At 39.2% G+C, this 17,496-nt stretch overlaps 6 protein-coding genes across 7 annotated transcripts; 2 read left to right on the forward strand and 4 right to left on the reverse strand.

Annotated features, from left to right (window-relative positions):
* Window positions 1-64: 64 nt before the first annotated feature.
* LOC104811726 (profilin-like) lies at window positions 65-1,372 on the reverse strand. Its single transcript, XM_010538536.2, has 3 exons — window positions 1,139-1,372; window positions 551-688; window positions 65-412 (listed from the first exon to the last, which is right to left on the reverse strand). The coding sequence occupies exons 1-3, from the start codon at window positions 1,259-1,261 to the stop codon at window positions 278-280; spliced, it is 396 nt and encodes a 131-aa protein (XP_010536838.1). The 5' UTR covers window positions 1,262-1,372; the 3' UTR covers window positions 65-277.
* A 573-nt stretch (window positions 1,373-1,945) lies between these two features.
* LOC104811727 (profilin-4) lies at window positions 1,946-3,294 on the reverse strand. The gene is made up of 3 exons (XM_010538537.2): window positions 3,068-3,294; window positions 2,395-2,532; window positions 1,946-2,299 (listed from the first exon to the last, which is right to left on the reverse strand). Exons 1-3 carry the CDS (start codon window positions 3,194-3,196, stop codon window positions 2,165-2,167), a joined length of 402 nt encoding a protein of 133 aa, XP_010536839.1. The 5' UTR covers window positions 3,197-3,294; the 3' UTR covers window positions 1,946-2,164.
* Window positions 3,295-4,710: 1,416 nt separating this feature from the next.
* Window positions 4,711-8,401, forward strand: LOC104811728 (ATP-dependent 6-phosphofructokinase 3). Its single transcript, XM_010538538.2, has 14 exons — window positions 4,711-4,938; window positions 5,081-5,307; window positions 5,659-5,705; window positions 5,844-5,883; window positions 6,010-6,072; window positions 6,150-6,287; window positions 6,382-6,540; window positions 6,634-6,687; window positions 6,766-6,834; window positions 6,921-7,050; window positions 7,144-7,400; window positions 7,519-7,564; window positions 7,650-7,804; window positions 7,994-8,401. The coding sequence occupies exons 2-14, from the start codon at window positions 5,206-5,208 to the stop codon at window positions 8,156-8,158; spliced, it is 1,425 nt and encodes a 474-aa protein (XP_010536840.1). The 5' UTR covers window positions 4,711-4,938; window positions 5,081-5,205; the 3' UTR covers window positions 8,159-8,401.
* A 284-nt stretch (window positions 8,402-8,685) lies between these two features.
* LOC104811729 (inositol oxygenase 4-like) lies at window positions 8,686-11,262 on the reverse strand. 2 transcript variants are annotated; one of them, XM_010538539.1, is made up of 11 exons: window positions 11,105-11,261; window positions 10,883-11,021; window positions 10,707-10,788; window positions 10,369-10,573; window positions 10,179-10,238; window positions 9,928-9,980; window positions 9,694-9,816; window positions 9,518-9,587; window positions 9,304-9,382; window positions 9,105-9,186; window positions 8,686-8,986 (listed from the first exon to the last, which is right to left on the reverse strand). In XM_010538539.1, exons 1-11 carry the CDS (start codon window positions 11,133-11,135, stop codon window positions 8,960-8,962), a joined length of 951 nt encoding a protein of 316 aa, XP_010536841.1. In that variant the 5' UTR covers window positions 11,136-11,261; the 3' UTR covers window positions 8,686-8,959. The 2 variants fall into 2 exon arrangements, with proteins under 2 accessions (XP_010536841.1, XP_010536842.1); XM_010538540.1 differs by lacking the exon at window positions 10,179-10,238 and having other exon boundaries at window positions 11,105-11,262.
* A 2,380-nt stretch (window positions 11,263-13,642) lies between these two features.
* LOC104811730 (IAA-amino acid hydrolase ILR1-like 2) lies at window positions 13,643-15,756 on the forward strand. Its single transcript, XM_010538541.1, has 5 exons — window positions 13,643-14,027; window positions 14,313-14,438; window positions 14,625-14,939; window positions 15,022-15,150; window positions 15,228-15,756. The coding sequence occupies exons 1-5, from the start codon at window positions 13,668-13,670 to the stop codon at window positions 15,636-15,638; spliced, it is 1,341 nt and encodes a 446-aa protein (XP_010536843.1). The 5' UTR covers window positions 13,643-13,667; the 3' UTR covers window positions 15,639-15,756.
* A 93-nt stretch (window positions 15,757-15,849) lies between these two features.
* On the reverse strand, window positions 15,850-17,006 carry LOC104811731 (40S ribosomal protein S30). Its single transcript, XM_019202459.1, has 3 exons — window positions 16,896-17,006; window positions 16,648-16,785; window positions 15,850-16,187 (listed from the first exon to the last, which is right to left on the reverse strand). The coding sequence occupies exons 1-3, from the start codon at window positions 16,897-16,899 to the stop codon at window positions 16,141-16,143; spliced, it is 189 nt and encodes a 62-aa protein (XP_019058004.1). The 5' UTR covers window positions 16,900-17,006; the 3' UTR covers window positions 15,850-16,140.
* Window positions 17,007-17,496: the final 490 nt, after the last annotated feature.

A 17,496-nucleotide genomic window follows, 5' to 3' on the forward strand; every position in this document is an offset into this window, starting at 1 on the left:
GGACAATACCGATCTCAACAACCGCAAGGCTTCTCATAGAACTTCCAATCTCCAAAACCAATCATAAAGTTCCAAAGCCCAATCTTCATAGAATCTTTCCAAAACACATTGTTTATGGAATAATGATCCATACAAGGACGCCGGCCATCGCATAATATAGTTTCCTCATGGCCATAAATGGAAGATTACAACAGTAACAATGGCTTGCAAATTTGCATCAGGGACCAAGAAAAAGATCCAGAAGACAGGATTATATTTATATAGGAGTTGCTCGGTTTTAGAGACCAGATTCGATCAGGTAGTCACCGAGCCTCTCGACAACCATATTGCACTGGCCAGGAGCCATTGGTTCGTCGTAGATACCGATGACCATGGCCTGATTGGTCTTCTTTATGGTCACACCACCAGGTCCCTATAGTGGAAGTAACACAAAGCAGGTTCATAAAGGGTAGTAGCTAGTGAGTCATGCAAGATATAGTGACCCATTGATCAGGCCACAAGACCAGACTGAACCAGAAATCAGAATTCAGACAACACAGTGGATTTTTACCTTCTTTCCTCGAATGACGGCACCTGGCTCCCCCTGGATCACCATGTACTTAACGCCTCCGAGGAACAATCCGGTTGGAGCAAGTGTTCCGGGTTCATCAAAATCGCTTATGATCCCAGCGATCTCGTCCGGATTGAACTGAAACCGACCACGAAACGTTTCATTTCGAATCAACTTGATTCAAGTATAAACGCTGAATCGACTTGACCAGCCATTCAGAGCAAACTCGATATAGACATACATAACTTAGAAATTTTCTTCAATAGATCTTTTAATAAAGCTCCAATCTTTGATTTAATCTGAGGGGCTCTAACCATTCATTACTCGAAACCGATTGCCTGATCCAGCGATTCAAACTTAAGATTCAATTCGAAATTGCCCGACCCAGATGTGAACCGAGTAACCCACAATCGGTAATCCAATTAGGGTGACGGATTCGAAAAAGGGAGCAAATGCAGACCCTGATCAGAACCCTCGTAAAAAATGGGCAGATTCAGCATAGATTCAAACGGAAACAGCAATTCGGAGAAAGCGAAATTCATCAGACAGTGGATCGGAGAGAGTTGTAAGTAGGAAAACGAGGAAAACCTGAGGGAAGTGGGCGCTCTGAGCCCAGACGCTGCCGTCTTCGCCGAGGATTGCGGCGGCGGTGAGGTGGTTGCCCTCAACGTCGCACATCAGGTGGTCGTCGACGTACGTTTGCCACGACATCTCTCTCCCCTTCCTCGTACGTTCTTCTGCTGCTTTCTTCTGTGGTTATTGCCTATCGGACTGTGAGAGAGAGCGTCGAAACTACGAGGTGCGTGACAGCGGCATGGGCGCATAGACATATATATATATATATATATGCACGAGGCATAATATAAAAATATAGAATTTAAACAGTCATTGTAAAAGAATCTTTAGTATTTATTCTCTTGCTGAAAAAAAAAGATGTAATTCAACTTATCTTTTCGTTTTCTTTTTTAAATAACCTGTCGACGGAATTTAAAAAAAAAAGGAAACAACAACCATAAACTCAGAATCATTGATTGATACTTCTCTTTAATGTTATTATATCAACAATACATCTATTTTATTCAAGATCTTCCGAATCCTAATAACAATTAGGTCATACTATTATGAACTTTTTTGGTGTTGGAGAAAAACATTGAATTAACTCCTTGTGAGCGGAGATTATAACGCCAAAAATAACCAAAGCACGAATCCCCGCCCTTGGATATTTGAACAGTTGATGATTATGTGGGTGCATTCCGTAAGATATATGTAAAAATAAATTGAGATTTGATTCGGCCCTTGATTAGTGGGATAAGACTAAATGACAGTAACGATCTCAATCTCCATGACATCAAATGTTGATGGACTGGGAAAAGAAACTGCAATTTAGGAATCAAATCACGCAGAGAAAATGAGATTTAATTCAGTCACCAAGCTGCTGTTTCAGTGGTTTTTCTTTACACTGTTATTCTCTGCAGAATCTTTTGTTTCTTTCTCACTTCAGTTCTCTTTGAAGGAAAAAATACAAAGACAGAGAGAGAGAGAAGACATGAAAAAAGTAGCAAATGTCAAGAACAAAAAACTGGGTTTTACTAAAGATGGATGATGAGACTGGCCTTACAGGTCCTGATCGATAAGGTAATCGCCCAATCTCTCGACCACCATGTTGCACTGTCCCGGCGTCACGGGTTCCTCGTAGATTCCAAACACTAGAGCTTGTCCTGTCTTTTTTATGGTGGCACCACCAGATCCCTTTCACCGAGAACAGGATATCGACGCAGTGACAATGTTATTGATGGTTTTACCAATCTCCTGAGGCCAAAACTTTTTGAGATTTGATTTATTACCTTCTTCCCACGGATCACTGCTCCGGGTTCTCCTTGGATCACCATGTACTTTGCACCGCCGAGGTGCAATCCTGTAGGAGCAAGGTGGCCTGGATCGTCGAAATCCTTCATGATGTCTGTAATCTCTTGAGGCTTCACCTGAAAATGTGACTACAACTGTTAGTGGTGGATTAGGAGGTTATGCTGGTTTCGATAGCTTTACAAGGAATGAAATGAAATCATATCATCTCCATTATCGCAGTACTAGATCAAATCATTCCAGGAATTCAGAGCTTGTTGAGCTTCACAACGTTGATCTGTATAGTAGTACCATTGCTTGTGCACTTAACCTTAGATATGCTCTGCTATGGAGTTTGTGTTTATTACAGGAATCCGAAACCAAACATCACCAATATCAACGCTCGTCGTTACGAGGTTCAATGATCGATTCCGGATTCGTTCCATCACGCGTAATAGATAACACCATTAGATCGAGCAACAACACCAAAGAACCATTATGCATTCCGAACGGGGAGAAAATAAAATCAAATAAACAAATTAACCGAACATCAAACTGCATCGGATTCGAAAATCTTAGATATGACTTGAGGAATTCGAGTCATTCAAGCCAAATGCGGAATCTATTCTCAAACGCCATAAGAGATTCAGTAAAACAGATCGGAGTCGGAATCACCTGAGGGAAATTGGAGCTCTGAGCCCAGACAGAACCGTCGTGGCCGACGATGGCGGCGGCGGCGAGATGCTGTCCATGGCCGTCGATGTCGCACATCAAGTGGTCGTCCACATACGTTTGCCACGACATTTTCTCTCCGATCTTCTCCTAAAGCTTTTGCGTTTCCGCTGATGGGAGACCTCCTTCAAAGATGGAATATTAGCAGACGAAGAATGAGGCCCAATAAATCTCAACCGTCCATGTTTTAAACAAGAAACGAGAGATGGAATCTCAGCCGTCCATACCCTCACCGTTCTTTCGCCTTTATTCTTGCTCAAAACCTACTTTTAATATCACTAATTTTTCCCCTCCTAAACCCAAAATAAAACCCTAAATGTGTTTATTTTAGTTTTATACTACAGCCCGACACTAATAATCCGTTTACCATAATGGGCCTGACATTTAAATGGAGGCCCAACTATTGTCCTGATATATTCATTATGGGCCTAACATATCCAAATGCAGACCCAACTATAGCCCTGATATATAATCTATATATCATTATGGGCCTGGTATATCCAAATTTAGGCCCAACTTTGGCCCTAATTTAATACGTTTACCATAATGTGCCTAATATCCAAATGAGGCCCAATTTGTTAGAAAACGGGCCTTTGAATTTGGAAAGCATATGTTTAATAATTCTTTTTTTTTCAAATTTCAAATAATGGTCAACTTATAATATTTAATGATATGGATGGACTGTCGGACACCGGCGTTGACCAGGGGAAACCGGAGGAGATGGGTGTAATCTACGGGTACGATTTCTTCTGATTCCCACTCTCGGTCAGATTCAAAATCAACGGCTGAGACTTTCCGTTTACTTTGAACCGTTGATCTGTGGACGCCGCTTAGACATTCGCACGGCTGTCGTTTTCCGGTGGAGATCTAATGTCCTAAGAAAAATAATTTATTACATAATACTCACATATTTTGCACCAACAAAAAAAGATAAATACCAAAATCTCGTGTTTTCGCACAAGGGTCCTTTTTTATTGACAAAACTCTAGAAGACGAGGACCCCAATCCATAAAACATTTTATAAATCAGATGTACCCCGATAAAAATAAAAATAAAAATAAAAATAAATAATGCGATAGACAAAGAAAATTGAAAATTCATTCTACTATTGTAATTCAGTTTTCTCTTCTGATGAGAAAATTAACACCTTTCGTTAACCAAGAAAAAAGAAAAGAAAAAAGAAATCAACATCATGGCCCATGCTTTGATTACATCACAAGGATAAGGATAATTTCATGCAAGCATCTGATGCCCTGAACGTCTTTGTAATTTGATGGAGAATTAAAAAAAAATGTTCATTACAGTTTTAAAAAAATTCAACGTAAAATTTTAAAAAAAATAACAGGAAATTCGAGGGATGGAAAAAAAAATACACAATCATGAAAAGGAATACTTTCTAGAAAATATTTATAAAAGAGAGTGACGTGTTCCCCAAGTCCGAAAAGTTCCTACTTTCTGGAAGAATATTATGAACCATCTCCCAAGTTTCAACCGTAATTTTCTCTGTCGTCACCAGATCCCGAGAGCTTCGTAGACAGCATATATACGCATATACATGTATGTATGTATGTATGTATGTATGTATGTATGTATGTATGTATGTATGTATACACACATGTCCGTATGATTTTATAGTCTCGTGTCTTTCCAGTTTCTCGCGGCAAAATCCGCTGATGCCCTCCACCTGTTTAATCGGATCCCTCGTCTAAAAAGCTAAAAGTTATGTTTTTTCCCGGAAACCCATCACGCCCTCTATCATTCGCGAAGCAGAGACTGTAGCAAAACCGCTGCTCCGTACAATTTCACTGCTCCTGGTCTCTCTCTCTCTCTCTCTCTCCCTTTTGATTCGTTTACCAATTTCGGTGGTCAAAATTTCAGAATGCTATAAAAGCGGATCCCCTTTTCGTTGGATTGATGGATTTGGTGCATCTCTCTTATTCTCTTCCTTCGTTTCAGGGACAGGGTATCTCCTTGTTTTCGCGTCCGAGTAGTTTTTTACGAGATTCGAGGCCTTGGGTCGTCGAGAAAATCCATTTTCCGGCGACGCTTTGCTCTTTTGTTGCTCTGTTCCAGGCGCCGCCATGGGTTCTCTCGGAAGTAATCAGCCAAAGATCGTAAAGGGTACTGCCGGTTATGTTCTCGAGGACGTTCCCCACCTCGTCGATTACCTTCCCAGTCTTCCTGTACGTCGCTGCTGATCTCTGATTCTTCTCGTATCTGTGTTCCTAAATCTGTTTGGTTGATTGGAATTTGATGAAGGGAGACATTAGATTTTTTTCCATTCACTTATTGTTAACTTGATCTCGTAATTGAAGAAAGACAAACTTTATATGTACAGGAAGATGATCACACGCTTTGTCTGAGTGATGTTATATGTGCAAGCATCTGTGTGTGTTTTTGGCCGGTTTCGTTGTTTGAATGAGTTGATAACTGATAATAGTTTAGAGGAATGTCTCGAACCATTTGACCAAGAAACAGGACAAGTGATGGTAAGATCTCTTGCTAACGTTGTTTCTTGTTTTTGCTATCTGCAGACATATCCCAATCCCTTGCAAGACAACCCTGCGTATTCAGTGGTCAAGTAAAGTCTATTACCCATCTCATTCTGCTTCGAATCTTCATGTTCTTAATGATTTACCATGATGTTCCCAATCATGTTTCGTCCATGTCGGGAAGCAAGCAACCATCGGTTACAGTAGTAGTTCTTTTCCTTTCTCAGGCAATACTTTGTCGATGCGGATGACAGTGTCCCTCAGAAGGTAAATTCCCCCGAGCCCCTATCCTCGTTCTACATTCCTCAGCGTCAAATCGATGTTTTACAGATTGTTGCAAGTGTTTTTTACACTTTATTACCTTACCTCGATCTGTTTTCATGTCGCATATAGATCGTTGTTCACCACGATAGTGCAAGAGGAGTACATTTCCGACGAGCCGGGCCACGCCAGAAGGTGCGTCTATTTTCAATATGATGCGGTTTATTCAACTGGGAAAGTGTGATGATCCTTTGCCCGTAATTATCTTTCAGGTGTACTTTGAATCCGATGAAGTCCATGCTTGCATTGTTACGTGTGGGGGTCTATGCCCAGGCCTCAACACTGTGATTAGAGAATTAGTTTGTGGATTATCATACATGTATGGTGTGAAGAAAATTCTCGGAATCGATGTAAGTTTTATAATCATGGTTCCCATTTGTAACATCTAGACACAAGCATGTGCTTGATCATCCCGGTTTCTTTCCTTTTCTTTGGATATTGCAGGGTGGATACAGAGGATTTTATGCTAAGAACACTATCCCCTTGAACTCTAAATTCGTTAACGATATCCATAAACGCGGAGGAACTATCCTCGGGACCTCACGAGGTGGGCACGATACCACAAAGATAGTTGACAGCATTCAGGATCGAGGAATTAACCAGGTTTTCGGATAGTCTCTTTCCACAATGTTATGTTCTGAAAGTGTGTGTGTGTATATACGGTGTGTTCTTGATGTAGTTTGTGTTATCATTCAGGTTTACATCATTGGAGGAGACGGAACACAACGAGGAGCATCTGTAATATTCGAGGTATATAACACAATTGCACTGAATTTTTGGTTAAAGCAATACTCATCTGAGATTATGAATGTTTTTTGATCATTCTAGGAAGTAAGAAGACGTGGACTGAAAGTTTCAGTTGTTGGAATCCCGAAAACGATTGATAATGACATACCGGTAATGCATTTCTTCCGAGATTTTGCTTATTACTACAGGATCGAAGCATCGTTCTTACAGAAAGGGCACTTCTCAAAATGTCGTAGGTGATAGATAAATCATTCGGGTTTGACACCGCTGTGGAGGAAGCTCAACGTGCGATTAACGCAGCACATGTTGAAGCCGAGAGTATCGAGAACGGTATCGGTCTTGTGAAGCTTATGGGTCGATACAGCGGTAAGTTTTTCACTCCTCTACTTACACCTCATCTATATCTGTCACATGGCATATATATGTATTAGCGTGTGTATGTATCGTCAATCAATACAGGGTTCATAGCTATGTATGCTACACTTGCAAGCAGAGATGTGGATTGTTGTCTGATTCCGGAGTCGCCCTTTTACCTCGAAGGAGAGGGCGGACTCTTTGAGTTTGTCGAGAGACGGTTAAAGGAGAATGGACATATGGTGATTGTCATAGCTGAAGGGGCAGGACAGGAGTTAATGTTGGAATCTACGACTCTGAAAGATGCATCCGGAAACAAACTTCTCAAAGATGTCGGTCTCTGGTTATTTCAGAGCATCAAGGTACTGAATTCCGAGCAGAATTTACACAAAAGCTGCAACCTTTTTGATTCTCGGAACCCTAATTTCATGATCTCGAGACCGGAAACTCAACGGGTGATTATTTTTCTTTCGGTTGTAGGATCATTTTTCGGCGAAGAAGGCAACGATCAACCTCAAGTACATAGGTGAAGCCATGTCCTTTTTCTAGCCATGCCCATGATTTTTTCTCTCCATACGTCTCCTAACCAATTCTCGGATCTCAACTTCCAGATCCAACGTACATGATCCGAGCTGTTCCTAGCAATGCATCGGACAACGTTTACTGTACACTCCTGGCTCAGAGCGCGGTCCATGGTGCCATGGCTGGATACACTGGTTTCACCAGTGGTCTCGTCAATGGCAGACAAACCTATATTCCCTTCTACGTAAGTTATCAACTACCCCATGCAACAAAAAACCCTCTTGAATATCTGATAGTACTTTCCAGCTGATCACTCGGAAACAATTCTTGATCCGAAATCTCATCAGTTTTGCTGTCAAACCCGAGTTTCGGTTCTTACATTTGATCTATGGATTGGCGATATATCAACGTATTCTTTTGCTTGTGTCTGCAGAGAATAACAGAGAAACAGAACAAGGTGGTGATTACGGACAGGATGTGGGCGAGGCTGTTGTCTTCGACGAACCAGCCCAGTTTCTTGAGCCCCAAGGATGTCTCCGATGAGAAGAAAGATGACTCGAAATCGCTTTCCGGCGACTCAGATTCCCAACGGCAGTAACTGCGGCGGAGTTTCCGGTGACCGAAGAAATTGCTCGGTGAAAAACAATCCACTTGACTTTCTGCATACGCGAGTTGTTTACGTTAGGCAAATAGAGAAATAACGAGATTTGACGATTTTGCCCTTCCGTTTGGGGGAAAGTACTTGGTTTTTAGATGTCTGCTTTTGTAATTCTATATGTTACCTCGGCGTGGCGGCGGCGGCTGATGATATAAATTTATTTCAAAGTGTTTTTTCTGTGTTTTTTTAATATTAAAATTTCAGTAATATTGAAGGTGTCCGAGAGCAAAAACAGCTACAATTTCAACAAATTAATAGTTAAATAATTTTTATGTATTATAATTAATTAAATATGTTGGTACCAAATTCAAATGGTGGGTACTGAATCTTTTATATATATATAAATGCATTTCTTTTGAGCTTTTTCTTTTGCGTTTATTGAGTACCATGTTTCGAGACAGGAATGATTCCTCTATACAATAGTTTGTAAAACTTCCATGGGGTGGAAGAATGGTATTAGTATTAAGTAAATGAAACAAAACGCATGGAAATATATTTATTAATTAACAACAATAAGAAAACGAGACAATGATATTAATATATGATTATATAATAATATAACATAATAGATACTTATGTATAATAATAATAATTAATAACGATAAAAGATAATAGTATGTGGCTATGTGCAACAAGATGACTCGGCCGAAAACTAGACTAAACCGTCGATGCCGCAGTTTCCTCTACACCGATCAGAGGCTTTCTTTGAATGGCGGAACGATCCTCACGCCCCACAACACTTCACCATCTCAGCTTCTCCGGGAAATACTGTCATCATTTTTTTATTATTAAATTTTAATGTTTTTTAAGTAACATTATCAATAAAAATAAATATCATATACTATTTTTATACATGCGAAAGATATATATATATATATATACTTACTTTGTTGATGAGGGAAATGTAGTATGGCTTGACCTTCTCCACGTCGATCAGAACCTTGCTCTTGCTGTAGAGGTCGTACTTGCTGCGTAATTTTTGGGTTTTGTTATAAAATATTATATATATATATAAAACTGAATCTCCTAAAAATTGGCGTTAAAGGGTGAATTAATAAATTAAAAAAAAAATATTGAAACTGTACTTGAAAACGTGGAGCCACTTGAGGTTCTCTCTGTCTTGCTCGTTCATGAGGTGGGTATATGCACCAGCCGTGTGCAATGCTGCATATATATACATATATATATACAGGTAAATTCACGTCAAATTACATCATGATTTTATATTAATCCATATTTGTTATAATCATGTTTAGGGTTTTGTATTAATGAGTAAAAAGGAGAATATATGGAGCTTACGGTAGAAGGAATGGTATCGGATGATGAACAGCCCCGGGGAGGGGAGCGTGCTTCCATTCTCCTTGGCCACCTATAATTGCATGATTTTATATATAATTACCGATTTTAATCATGTTTATTAAATTAATTATGCATTATTAATATACATATATCGATTGATATAGTAATGAAATTACCAGGTACATGTAGTCGTCATGGCCCCATGACATCCTGACATTGTCTAGTCCACACCCTTGAGTATAAATCCCACATTTGGTGTTGTAGGATGGATTTTTATAATCAGGGTTTCCCTTGAAATACTACAAATAAGAAAACGGAAACATTAATTAATTAGGAGAAGATTAATTCTATAACCAACTTCATAATCTAATCAAAATCTTGTAAATTAATAATTATCTCAAAATTCTTACCTTGTTATGAACGTTAGAATCATCAAAGGCACATCCAACCGGGAATGTATCGCCTGAATTTTTTGAAAAAACAATTACTATTATAATCTCACACAATGATATAAAATAATTAAGCTCCACCTTCGATAATACATCAACATCCTTAATCTCTTGTATCATTTGATTTTATTGCATATAAGATATGATAATAGTTTTTGTTTGTTGGTTGTCGTCTTCCACACAATTTGTCAAAAGAATATTACAAAACTCACCAACAACAGCCCATTGAGGAAGCCCTCCGAACTGTGGAAGAGTAAGAACCTTCCCAAGATCTAGAGAGAAAGAAATGTCGGTCCAATCACATTTTATCGATCGATATAAAACTCGATCATATCAAATGGATGGATACATTCTAGCTAGGGATCATAATAGAAAAAGAACCCGGTATCGAAATGTACATACCGTGGATGAGGGCGGTGAGATGGAGCCAATCCTCGTTAGGGTAATCCTTTCGGACGGCCTCAGCGGATTGAAGCAAGTGCTGAATCTGAGGCTCGTCGAGATCGGGATCGCTCTCGTCCACCACATCATTCAACAGCTCACAACACTCCCATATGCTCATCTCCATCTTGTTCAGTTTCCCATATTCCTCCCTCATCTTCTCCACCTATATATATATATTATAATACAATGTTTTTATTTCTCACGTTCATGATTCATAATATTGGATCAAATCAAAAGGGTGATGCATATATATACACACACATATATATATATATCATATAGGGTTCGAATCTTACAAAGTCTACAGTTTGGTGAATGTGCTGTAATCTGTAGAACTCCTCCACGCTCTTCTGTCTCTCGCTGTTTACGTCGTAGTCTCTGCAACGTTCATATCCTTCGTTATGTAATTCTCTTATAGTTTCGTCCCCCCCCCCAAAAAAAAAAACCCTAATTTAAAAAAATAAAATAAAACCTGAAAGCGCGGCCGAACGCATTCATCTCAGGAGCCAAAAACGCTTCGTCGGAGGGAGAATCCGACATCGGAAAACCACCGTCCAGTTTCAGTTCTCTGTCTTGTTCTTCGATCTTCTTCTGCAATGCGGAGACATCATCTGCAAGGAAAAGGGGAATCCGCTTAATTTACCTTCCCGGAAAATTCGATCTGACAACCAGAAATCGAGAGAGAGATTCTCACGGAAAACCGGTTTCTCGACGGAGATGGTCATGCTGATGAAGAGATCGAACGAGCGAAATGGAATCCGAATGTAGGTTTTGGTCTTGGATGATGGGAGGATGGCCGGTTAGGGTTTGTGGGTATTTATAGTGGTGGCTTGGGAGAGAAGAAGTCCTTGTTTGATATTTGGATAAAATCATGTCCTTGATTATGAATACTTGGCTTTAATGACTATTTTTATATTATCCAAACTGGACCGTTTCTTTATTTGTTTCTGTTATGGGCTAATTTCGTATTATCCAAAAACAGGGAAAATTTAATTTTTGTAGATAAGATTGATATATATGTGGATTATAATCACTGATTAGATTTTGGCAGTTTTTTTTTGTTTGCTAATTTTTCAGATTTTTTACTAAATTCAATGGTTTTTTTTCTTGGTGTCGATAAAATATCTTTGGAGAGATAAATAATAATAATAATAATAATAATAATAATAATAATAATAATAATAATAATAATAATAATAATAATGTACGGCCATTGAAAGTTTCAAACTTTAACGTATCTTAATTAGCGGACGATTAAGTTAGTGAGACAAGAAACCCCACCGTCAGATTTTTTTCCCCCATTGGATAAACATCGTCAGATGAATATATTATAATCCATTTCGATTAAAAAAACAAATGATTTTTTTTTTAATTATATGTGTATATATAATGGCAATTCTATATTTAGCACGATAAATAACTACGTTTCGGTGGAAAAATACAATATACGGCAATTGTACTTGCGTATACATTGCTGAGTCAGCTCGTATTTATAAATTTACGTAAAAAAGCCGAGTGAGTGAATTGGATAAGCTTTTGTAACCTTGTCAAAAAGGTTGGCCAAAAACATAAAATATAAATTTATATGTGTAAGAGATACAGTCAATAAATTATAATATTTAATATTAAACTTTTAAAAAACTGTTTTGATAATATAATTGAAAGCATTTTTGTTATCGTTGGGGTGCAGTCCTCGATGATATATATGTATGAGTTATGTCCTTAGATTGTAAAAATCTTTAGTTTGGTCTTTGTAATTAATTTGCGTATTTAGAAAGAAATCGAAGGAGTGACTCAGCCTTACGTGTACCTTTTATTTGTATATAAGTTTATCATAACCTCACCATGTATGTTCCAGACATGCATGACACAGCATCTACTCACTGCCTTCAACGTGTTTTTTTTTGTGTGTTTTTAATGTCATTTTCGCCAGCTTTTTATCTATTTCAGTTCAGATTTCTTGCTTTTAATTTCTAGCGTAACTCGGAAATTATTAAATGCATTGTAACCTCATTTTTTTCAGAAAAAAAGCATATATCATAAGGCATATATATATATATATATATATATATATATACACACACGCATATGTACGAAACAAATTGTCCGCAACATTTCTGTATCATGGACCGAAACTCAAACTAATCTCGAGACCGAAAATAAACAATGTGATTAGAATTATACTCTTCTTTTCAACTTGAGACTGAACAAATTAGATCACGACGTTTTTTGTTATAAGTTCTTACGACGTTAACCATTTATATATACGAAGATGGTTAGGCAAATCTTCATATCAAATACATTTGAAATAATGTATGATTATGATCATACGGTGGAATATATATTTGGCATTTTGACCGAAAAAATTGGATGTTAAGTATATAGGTAGATAGGTCCTCATCTGTAACTCACTTTACAATATAGTAGGGATATCAAATGAACCGGTTTGTAAGTCATTTCTCATCTGTAACTGAGAAATTTTGAGTCTGAAAAAAAATGAGCCAAACGAACTAGCTCGCCACGAGTTCGACTCATGACGAGCTAACTCGCAATCCAGAATTGTTTTTATTTTTAATATTTTGTAAATAATTTTAAAACTTTCTTTTTTTTTATCAAATTTAAATATTTTTTTTATTAATTTAAAATATATTAATTGTTATTTAATTTTTTTATAATATTTCATATTTTTTTATTTTATTTTTTATTTTTTTTACTCGCCAGTCGATTTGCGAACTCGAGCGATTTGGTCCGAACTTTGAATTTATCGGTCACAATAAAAACGGACTTAATGAGTCGGATTGAAAATAAGCTACACCAGAACGAATTGATCCGATCTGGTCCGAACCGGTTGGTTTAACATTTGACATCTCTAAATATATAATGGATATGGATACGCATCATAAAAAACTATATTCTCCTAAAATGCATGTAATTCCCTGGAAAAACGCACAACGATATCGTAACATAAAAAAAAAGCATACGCATGTCAACTTGGAATGATGATGATGATGATGATGATGATGATGATGATGATGATGATGATGATGATGATGATGATGATGGAGTCGAAGAATTAGTATGAGTGGGCTTTGGTACATGGGTCAGGCCTTATGGACTCACTTATTGGATCTGCTTTCATGTCCACGTCATCAATATTTTTGGAGTTGTCCCCTCCACCGATACTGTCGTCGTTGTAAAAAAAAATTAACAGCCCAATTAAGACGGAAAAATGTTCGAACTTTTCAAATTCGTCGTCAATGGATATAGTATTAGTCGAACTCCTCATCTTCGTCTTCGTAGTCCACTGCTTCGTTTCGCGTGGAGTTTCATCGGAACTTCCATGGGTCCACAGCGACGGCGACTCGTCGAGATTCCTCCAACTGGCGAAGAAACCGGAAGTGTTCGATTGGATGGTTGGAATCCGGAGGAAAATCCACGAGAATCCGGAACTGGGTTACGAGGAATTCGAGACCAGTAAGCTTATCAGGTCGGAGCTCGATCGTATCGGCGTTCCGTACAGATTCCCAGTCGCCGTCACCGGAGTCGTCGGCTTCATCGGCACGGGAAAACCTCCGTTCGTCGCACTGAGAGCCGACATGGATGCTTTGCCTATTCAGGTTCCTCCCTATGACTCCTCTCCCTCGGAAATCTCTCTTGATTCCATCCACAGAAAAGATCTGGGAGATAATTTTCAGGACTGATCGTTATCGGAATTCGATTACTCTGATGGATTCGTGACTGGTGCACGAGGGTCGATTGATTTAGTGCTCAATAATTTTATCGGATCGCATACATGAGTCCAATCATGAAGAAATTCGCTGATCTGCTAGTTCTATTGACACACACACACAACAGTGGATTCAGATTTATTATGACGAGTTTGATTGATTTTTCTATTTCAGGAGGCCGTGGATTGGGAGCACAAGAGCAAAGTTCCTGGGAAAATGCACGCTTGCGGACACGATGCTCATGTGGCCATGCTTCTTGGTGCAGCTAAAATGCTTCAAGAACATCGCCACGATTTGCAGGTACCCTCTGTCTGCTGTTGCCTTTGTTTAATAGATTCCTTTCATGTGGATTCGAACCTAAGTAGGGTTCTTTAGGCAAATCTTCTTTTAACATCTTCCGAGAATCTGATTGGTTTTAGTGGTTATTCAGCTCAAGCATCACGCCCAACACATGTTCTTATTTACACGATTGTATGTTTTTGATAGGGAACGGTGGTGCTTATATTTCAGCCAGCCGAGGAAGGCGGTGCTGGGGCCAAAAGAATGATAGAAGAAGGTGTTCTGAATGACGTTGAAGCCATATTCGGGTTACACGTCACCAGCCGGTTCCCCATCGGGAAAGCCGCTTCCCGTGCAGGCCCCTTGCTTGCTGGAACCGGAGCTTTCGAGGCTGTCATTATCGGGAAAGGAGGGCATGCTGCCTTCCCGCAGCATGCTCTGGACCCGATTCTCGCTGCTTCAAGCGTCATCCTCAGTCTCCAACATCTGGTTTCACGTGAAACCGACCCTTTGGGTTCACAGGTTCTTCTTTCTACTTCACTCGTGTGTCTCACCACTAACCCTAGTTTTTCTCAAGCCCATACTGATTTGATCTTCTCTTCAGGTTGTTACAGTCGCTTCCGTTCATGGAGGTGATGCTTTCAATGTCATCCCTGGTTCAGTCACCATGAATGGGACCTCTCGTTCATTTTCCGCTGAAGGGCTTAGTCAGCTTCAGCGGAGAATCGAAGAGGTAAATCGAAAAGGCTGCTCCGAGATTCTTGTCGTCGTTGCTTCTTCCTAACCCAACTCTTTCAAAACTCATTCTAGGTCATCACCAAGCAATCAGCCGTCCATCGATGCAATGCCACCGTGAATATGAAGCCCAATGGTCAAGAGGTCTACCCACCAACCATGAATGACGACCATTTATACGAGCGTGTCAAGAACGTGGCTCGGGAAATGCTGGGTTTGGATGGCGTGGTTGTGGCAGAGCCTTTGATGGGAGGAGAGGATTTCTCGTTCTATGCCCAAGAGATTCCAGGCCATTTCCTCTTCCTTGGGATGCAAGACGAGACCAAAAGCTTTGCCATGACTCATTCACCTTATTACAGAGTTAACGAGGATGTGTTACCTTACGGTGCCGCGCTGCATGCGGCTACAGCAGTACAGTACTTGACGGACAAGGCAAGGCTTCCTAAGCTACTACATCACACGGAGGGTTCGCTCAACCCGCTCTGAAGTTTGAAGTTCGCTTCTCTATGTTATGCTTATTAGTCAGTACCTAGACCGTGTACCACGAACGAACTCACCGGACCTTATTCAATAACCGAAATCATCGAATTTAAAGATTGAACTACCACTAAACGGGCAACTTATACAGCTTCAGTGTATTTCAAAGGAACACCCAACAACTCCGACAAGAAGAACCAAGCTGTACCAGTTCAAACTCTTACAAACTTCAACACTAAACACAAAGACAAACCAAGGCTTATATTATAGGCCATGGAAGTACATACTGACCGAAAATCACCATAACATAAACCGTAACAAGAGGCGAAAGAGAGATAATCGAAGGCAATATCGAGAAAAGATGCGACGGGCAAACCAAAACCGTATTTCATAGCATCAAACTCGTAACATTTTGGTAAAGTGCAAAACAACCAAAATAAACAAAGGAAAGTATCCGAAAGTTACATATTCATGAAAAGTTTAGTCGACGAGCATTCTTCAACTTCTATCTCTACTTCTCAGAAGAGTTTGGTCCCCTCTTCTTCCCAAACCCAACAACTGCACAAGCCAAAAGATGAACTTCTTTTTCAGCGGATGAACTTATAACAAAAAAAAAAATCCAAACTTTACTGCTAGAATCAATAGGCAGATTAACAATCTAATCCCCTATATATAAACGATGATTTGACGTGTTTATCCAACTACATTGTATGAAACAGAGACGCATATACACCAAAACAACATTACAGATTGTTCTCACTCTACAAATTTCCAAATCATCACCTTCCTATAAGTAAAAACATCGTTTTATGCACTAATGGGCTGATTATAGTTTATCACCATGCCCTCGGAGCTGGACTTTGATCAATTCAAGCTCATTGTTTAAGTTTCTCTTTAGTTTCCAGATTCAGGTCACAGCCCCCGTGATTAGGATGAACTTATTAACAAAGCAGCCGAAAACTCTAACTTTATTCTACAGAAAATATACATAAAAGGGTAAAAAGATTGGGAAAATTACCGGCGGTGACGAATCGGCGGTTGTACTGCATGCGCTTGTGGGCGCGTCCTCGTGGCTTCTTCTTCTTGTCCTGCTTCGCCACCTTCGGCGTTTGTCCTCTCACCTTTCCGGCACGAGCCAACGATCCGTGAACTTTCCCTGAAACATCAACCAGTTCATCATCAGATCCAAAGCACCGAATCACGAATCGGAATCGATTTCCTCAATAGATTTCTCTAAGAAAAACTCCAAAAAGCTACGAGGATTACCCATGGCAGATTTGAACTAGCTCCTCAGGAATTCGCTCTTCTCCTTCCTGATGGCTGGCTTCGAAGTGCTACGTGCTAGAGTGCAAGTTTGGGGGAATTCTTAAAAATTAGGGTTTTGATGGCTTTATATGTGTTTGATCCTGTGAACTGGATCTGGATATCGTAGCCATTATTCGGCCCAATAACTGAAACTTTTTACTGGGCCGTATATAATCCATATATTTCCACGTCATCCATCTATTTTACAAATGATTTTTTATATGGCCAATGGTATTTTATGTTTATATCGATTTAATAACAACCCTGTCTAATTGTCAATTGGCATTAATATACAGAAAAACTCGATTGCATAATTACAAAAAAAAAAAACGAATTGTATATGTACAGAAACATCCAAACAATTGCTATTGAGGTGTAATAAACAACTAATTAGCGATTGAATTTTTAGGAAAGGCAAACCATTGGGGAAATCGAACGGTCGAGATTTAGTCTTCCCATGGTCCAAGGCATTGCACCCCTCCCATTTTCGCCAGCTTTTTATCTATTTCAGTTCAGATTTCTTGCTTTTAATTTCTAGCGTAACTCGGAAACTATTATAATC

The sequence above is a fragment of the Tarenaya hassleriana genome, unplaced genomic scaffold (genome assembly GCF_000463585.1).
Source record: "Tarenaya hassleriana unplaced genomic scaffold, ASM46358v1 Cleome2, whole genome shotgun sequence".
Lineage (NCBI taxonomy): Eukaryota > Viridiplantae > Streptophyta > Magnoliopsida > Brassicales > Cleomaceae > Tarenaya > Tarenaya hassleriana.

Bases quoted from the DNA above. Each gene is read 5' to 3' on its own strand.
- LOC104811726 (XM_010538536.2), bottom strand. From the start codon at position 1,261: ATGTCGTGGCAAACGTACGTCGACGACCACCTGATGTGCGACGTTGAG. The intron at 689-1,138 runs GTTTTCCTCGTT...GGTCGGTTTCAG, and splicing joins AGAGCGCCCACTTCCCTCAG to TTCAATCCGGACGAGATCGC. The intron at 413-550 runs GTAAAAATCCAC...CTTCCACTATAG, and splicing joins CCGTCATTCGAGGAAAGAAG to GGACCTGGTGGTGTGACCAT.
- LOC104811727 (XM_010538537.2), bottom strand. From the start codon at position 3,196: ATGTCGTGGCAAACGTATGTGGACGACCACTTGATGTGCGACATCGAC. The intron at 2,533-3,067 runs GTGATTCCGACT...TCACATTTTCAG, and splicing joins AGAGCTCCAATTTCCCTCAG to GTGAAGCCTCAAGAGATTAC. The intron at 2,300-2,394 runs GTAATAAATCAA...TCTCGGTGAAAG, and splicing joins CAGTGATCCGTGGGAAGAAG to GGATCTGGTGGTGCCACCAT.
- LOC104811728 (XM_010538538.2), top strand. From the start codon at position 5,206: ATGGGTTCTCTCGGAAGTAATCAGCCAAAGATCGTAAAGGGTACTGCC. The intron at 6,073-6,149 runs GTGCGTCTATTT...ATTATCTTTCAG, and splicing joins GAGCCGGGCCACGCCAGAAG to GTGTACTTTGAATCCGATGA. The intron at 6,288-6,381 runs GTAAGTTTTATA...TGGATATTGCAG, and splicing joins AGAAAATTCTCGGAATCGAT to GGTGGATACAGAGGATTTTA.
- LOC104811729 (XM_010538539.1), bottom strand. From the start codon at position 11,135: ATGACCATCTCCGTCGAGAAACCGGTTTTCC. The intron at 11,022-11,104 runs GTGAGAATCTCT...TTTTCCTTGCAG, and splicing joins CGTCGAGAAACCGGTTTTCC to ATGATGTCTCCGCATTGCAG. The intron at 8,987-9,104 runs GTAAGTATATAT...AAATGATGACAG, and splicing joins ACATTTCCCTCATCAACAAA to TATTTCCCGGAGAAGCTGAG.
- LOC104811730 (XM_010538541.1), top strand. From the start codon at position 13,668: ATGGATATAGTATTAGTCGAACTCCTCATCTTCGTCTTCGTAGTCCAC. The intron at 14,028-14,312 runs GTTCCTCCCTAT...TTTCTATTTCAG, and splicing joins TGGATGCTTTGCCTATTCAG to GAGGCCGTGGATTGGGAGCA. The intron at 14,940-15,021 runs GTTCTTCTTTCT...TCTTCTCTTCAG, and splicing joins CCGACCCTTTGGGTTCACAG to GTTGTTACAGTCGCTTCCGT.
- LOC104811731 (XM_019202459.1), bottom strand. The intron at 16,188-16,647 runs GTAATTTTCCCA...TGGCTTGTGCAG, and splicing joins CCGCCGATTCGTCACCGCCG to TTGTTGGGTTTGGGAAGAAG.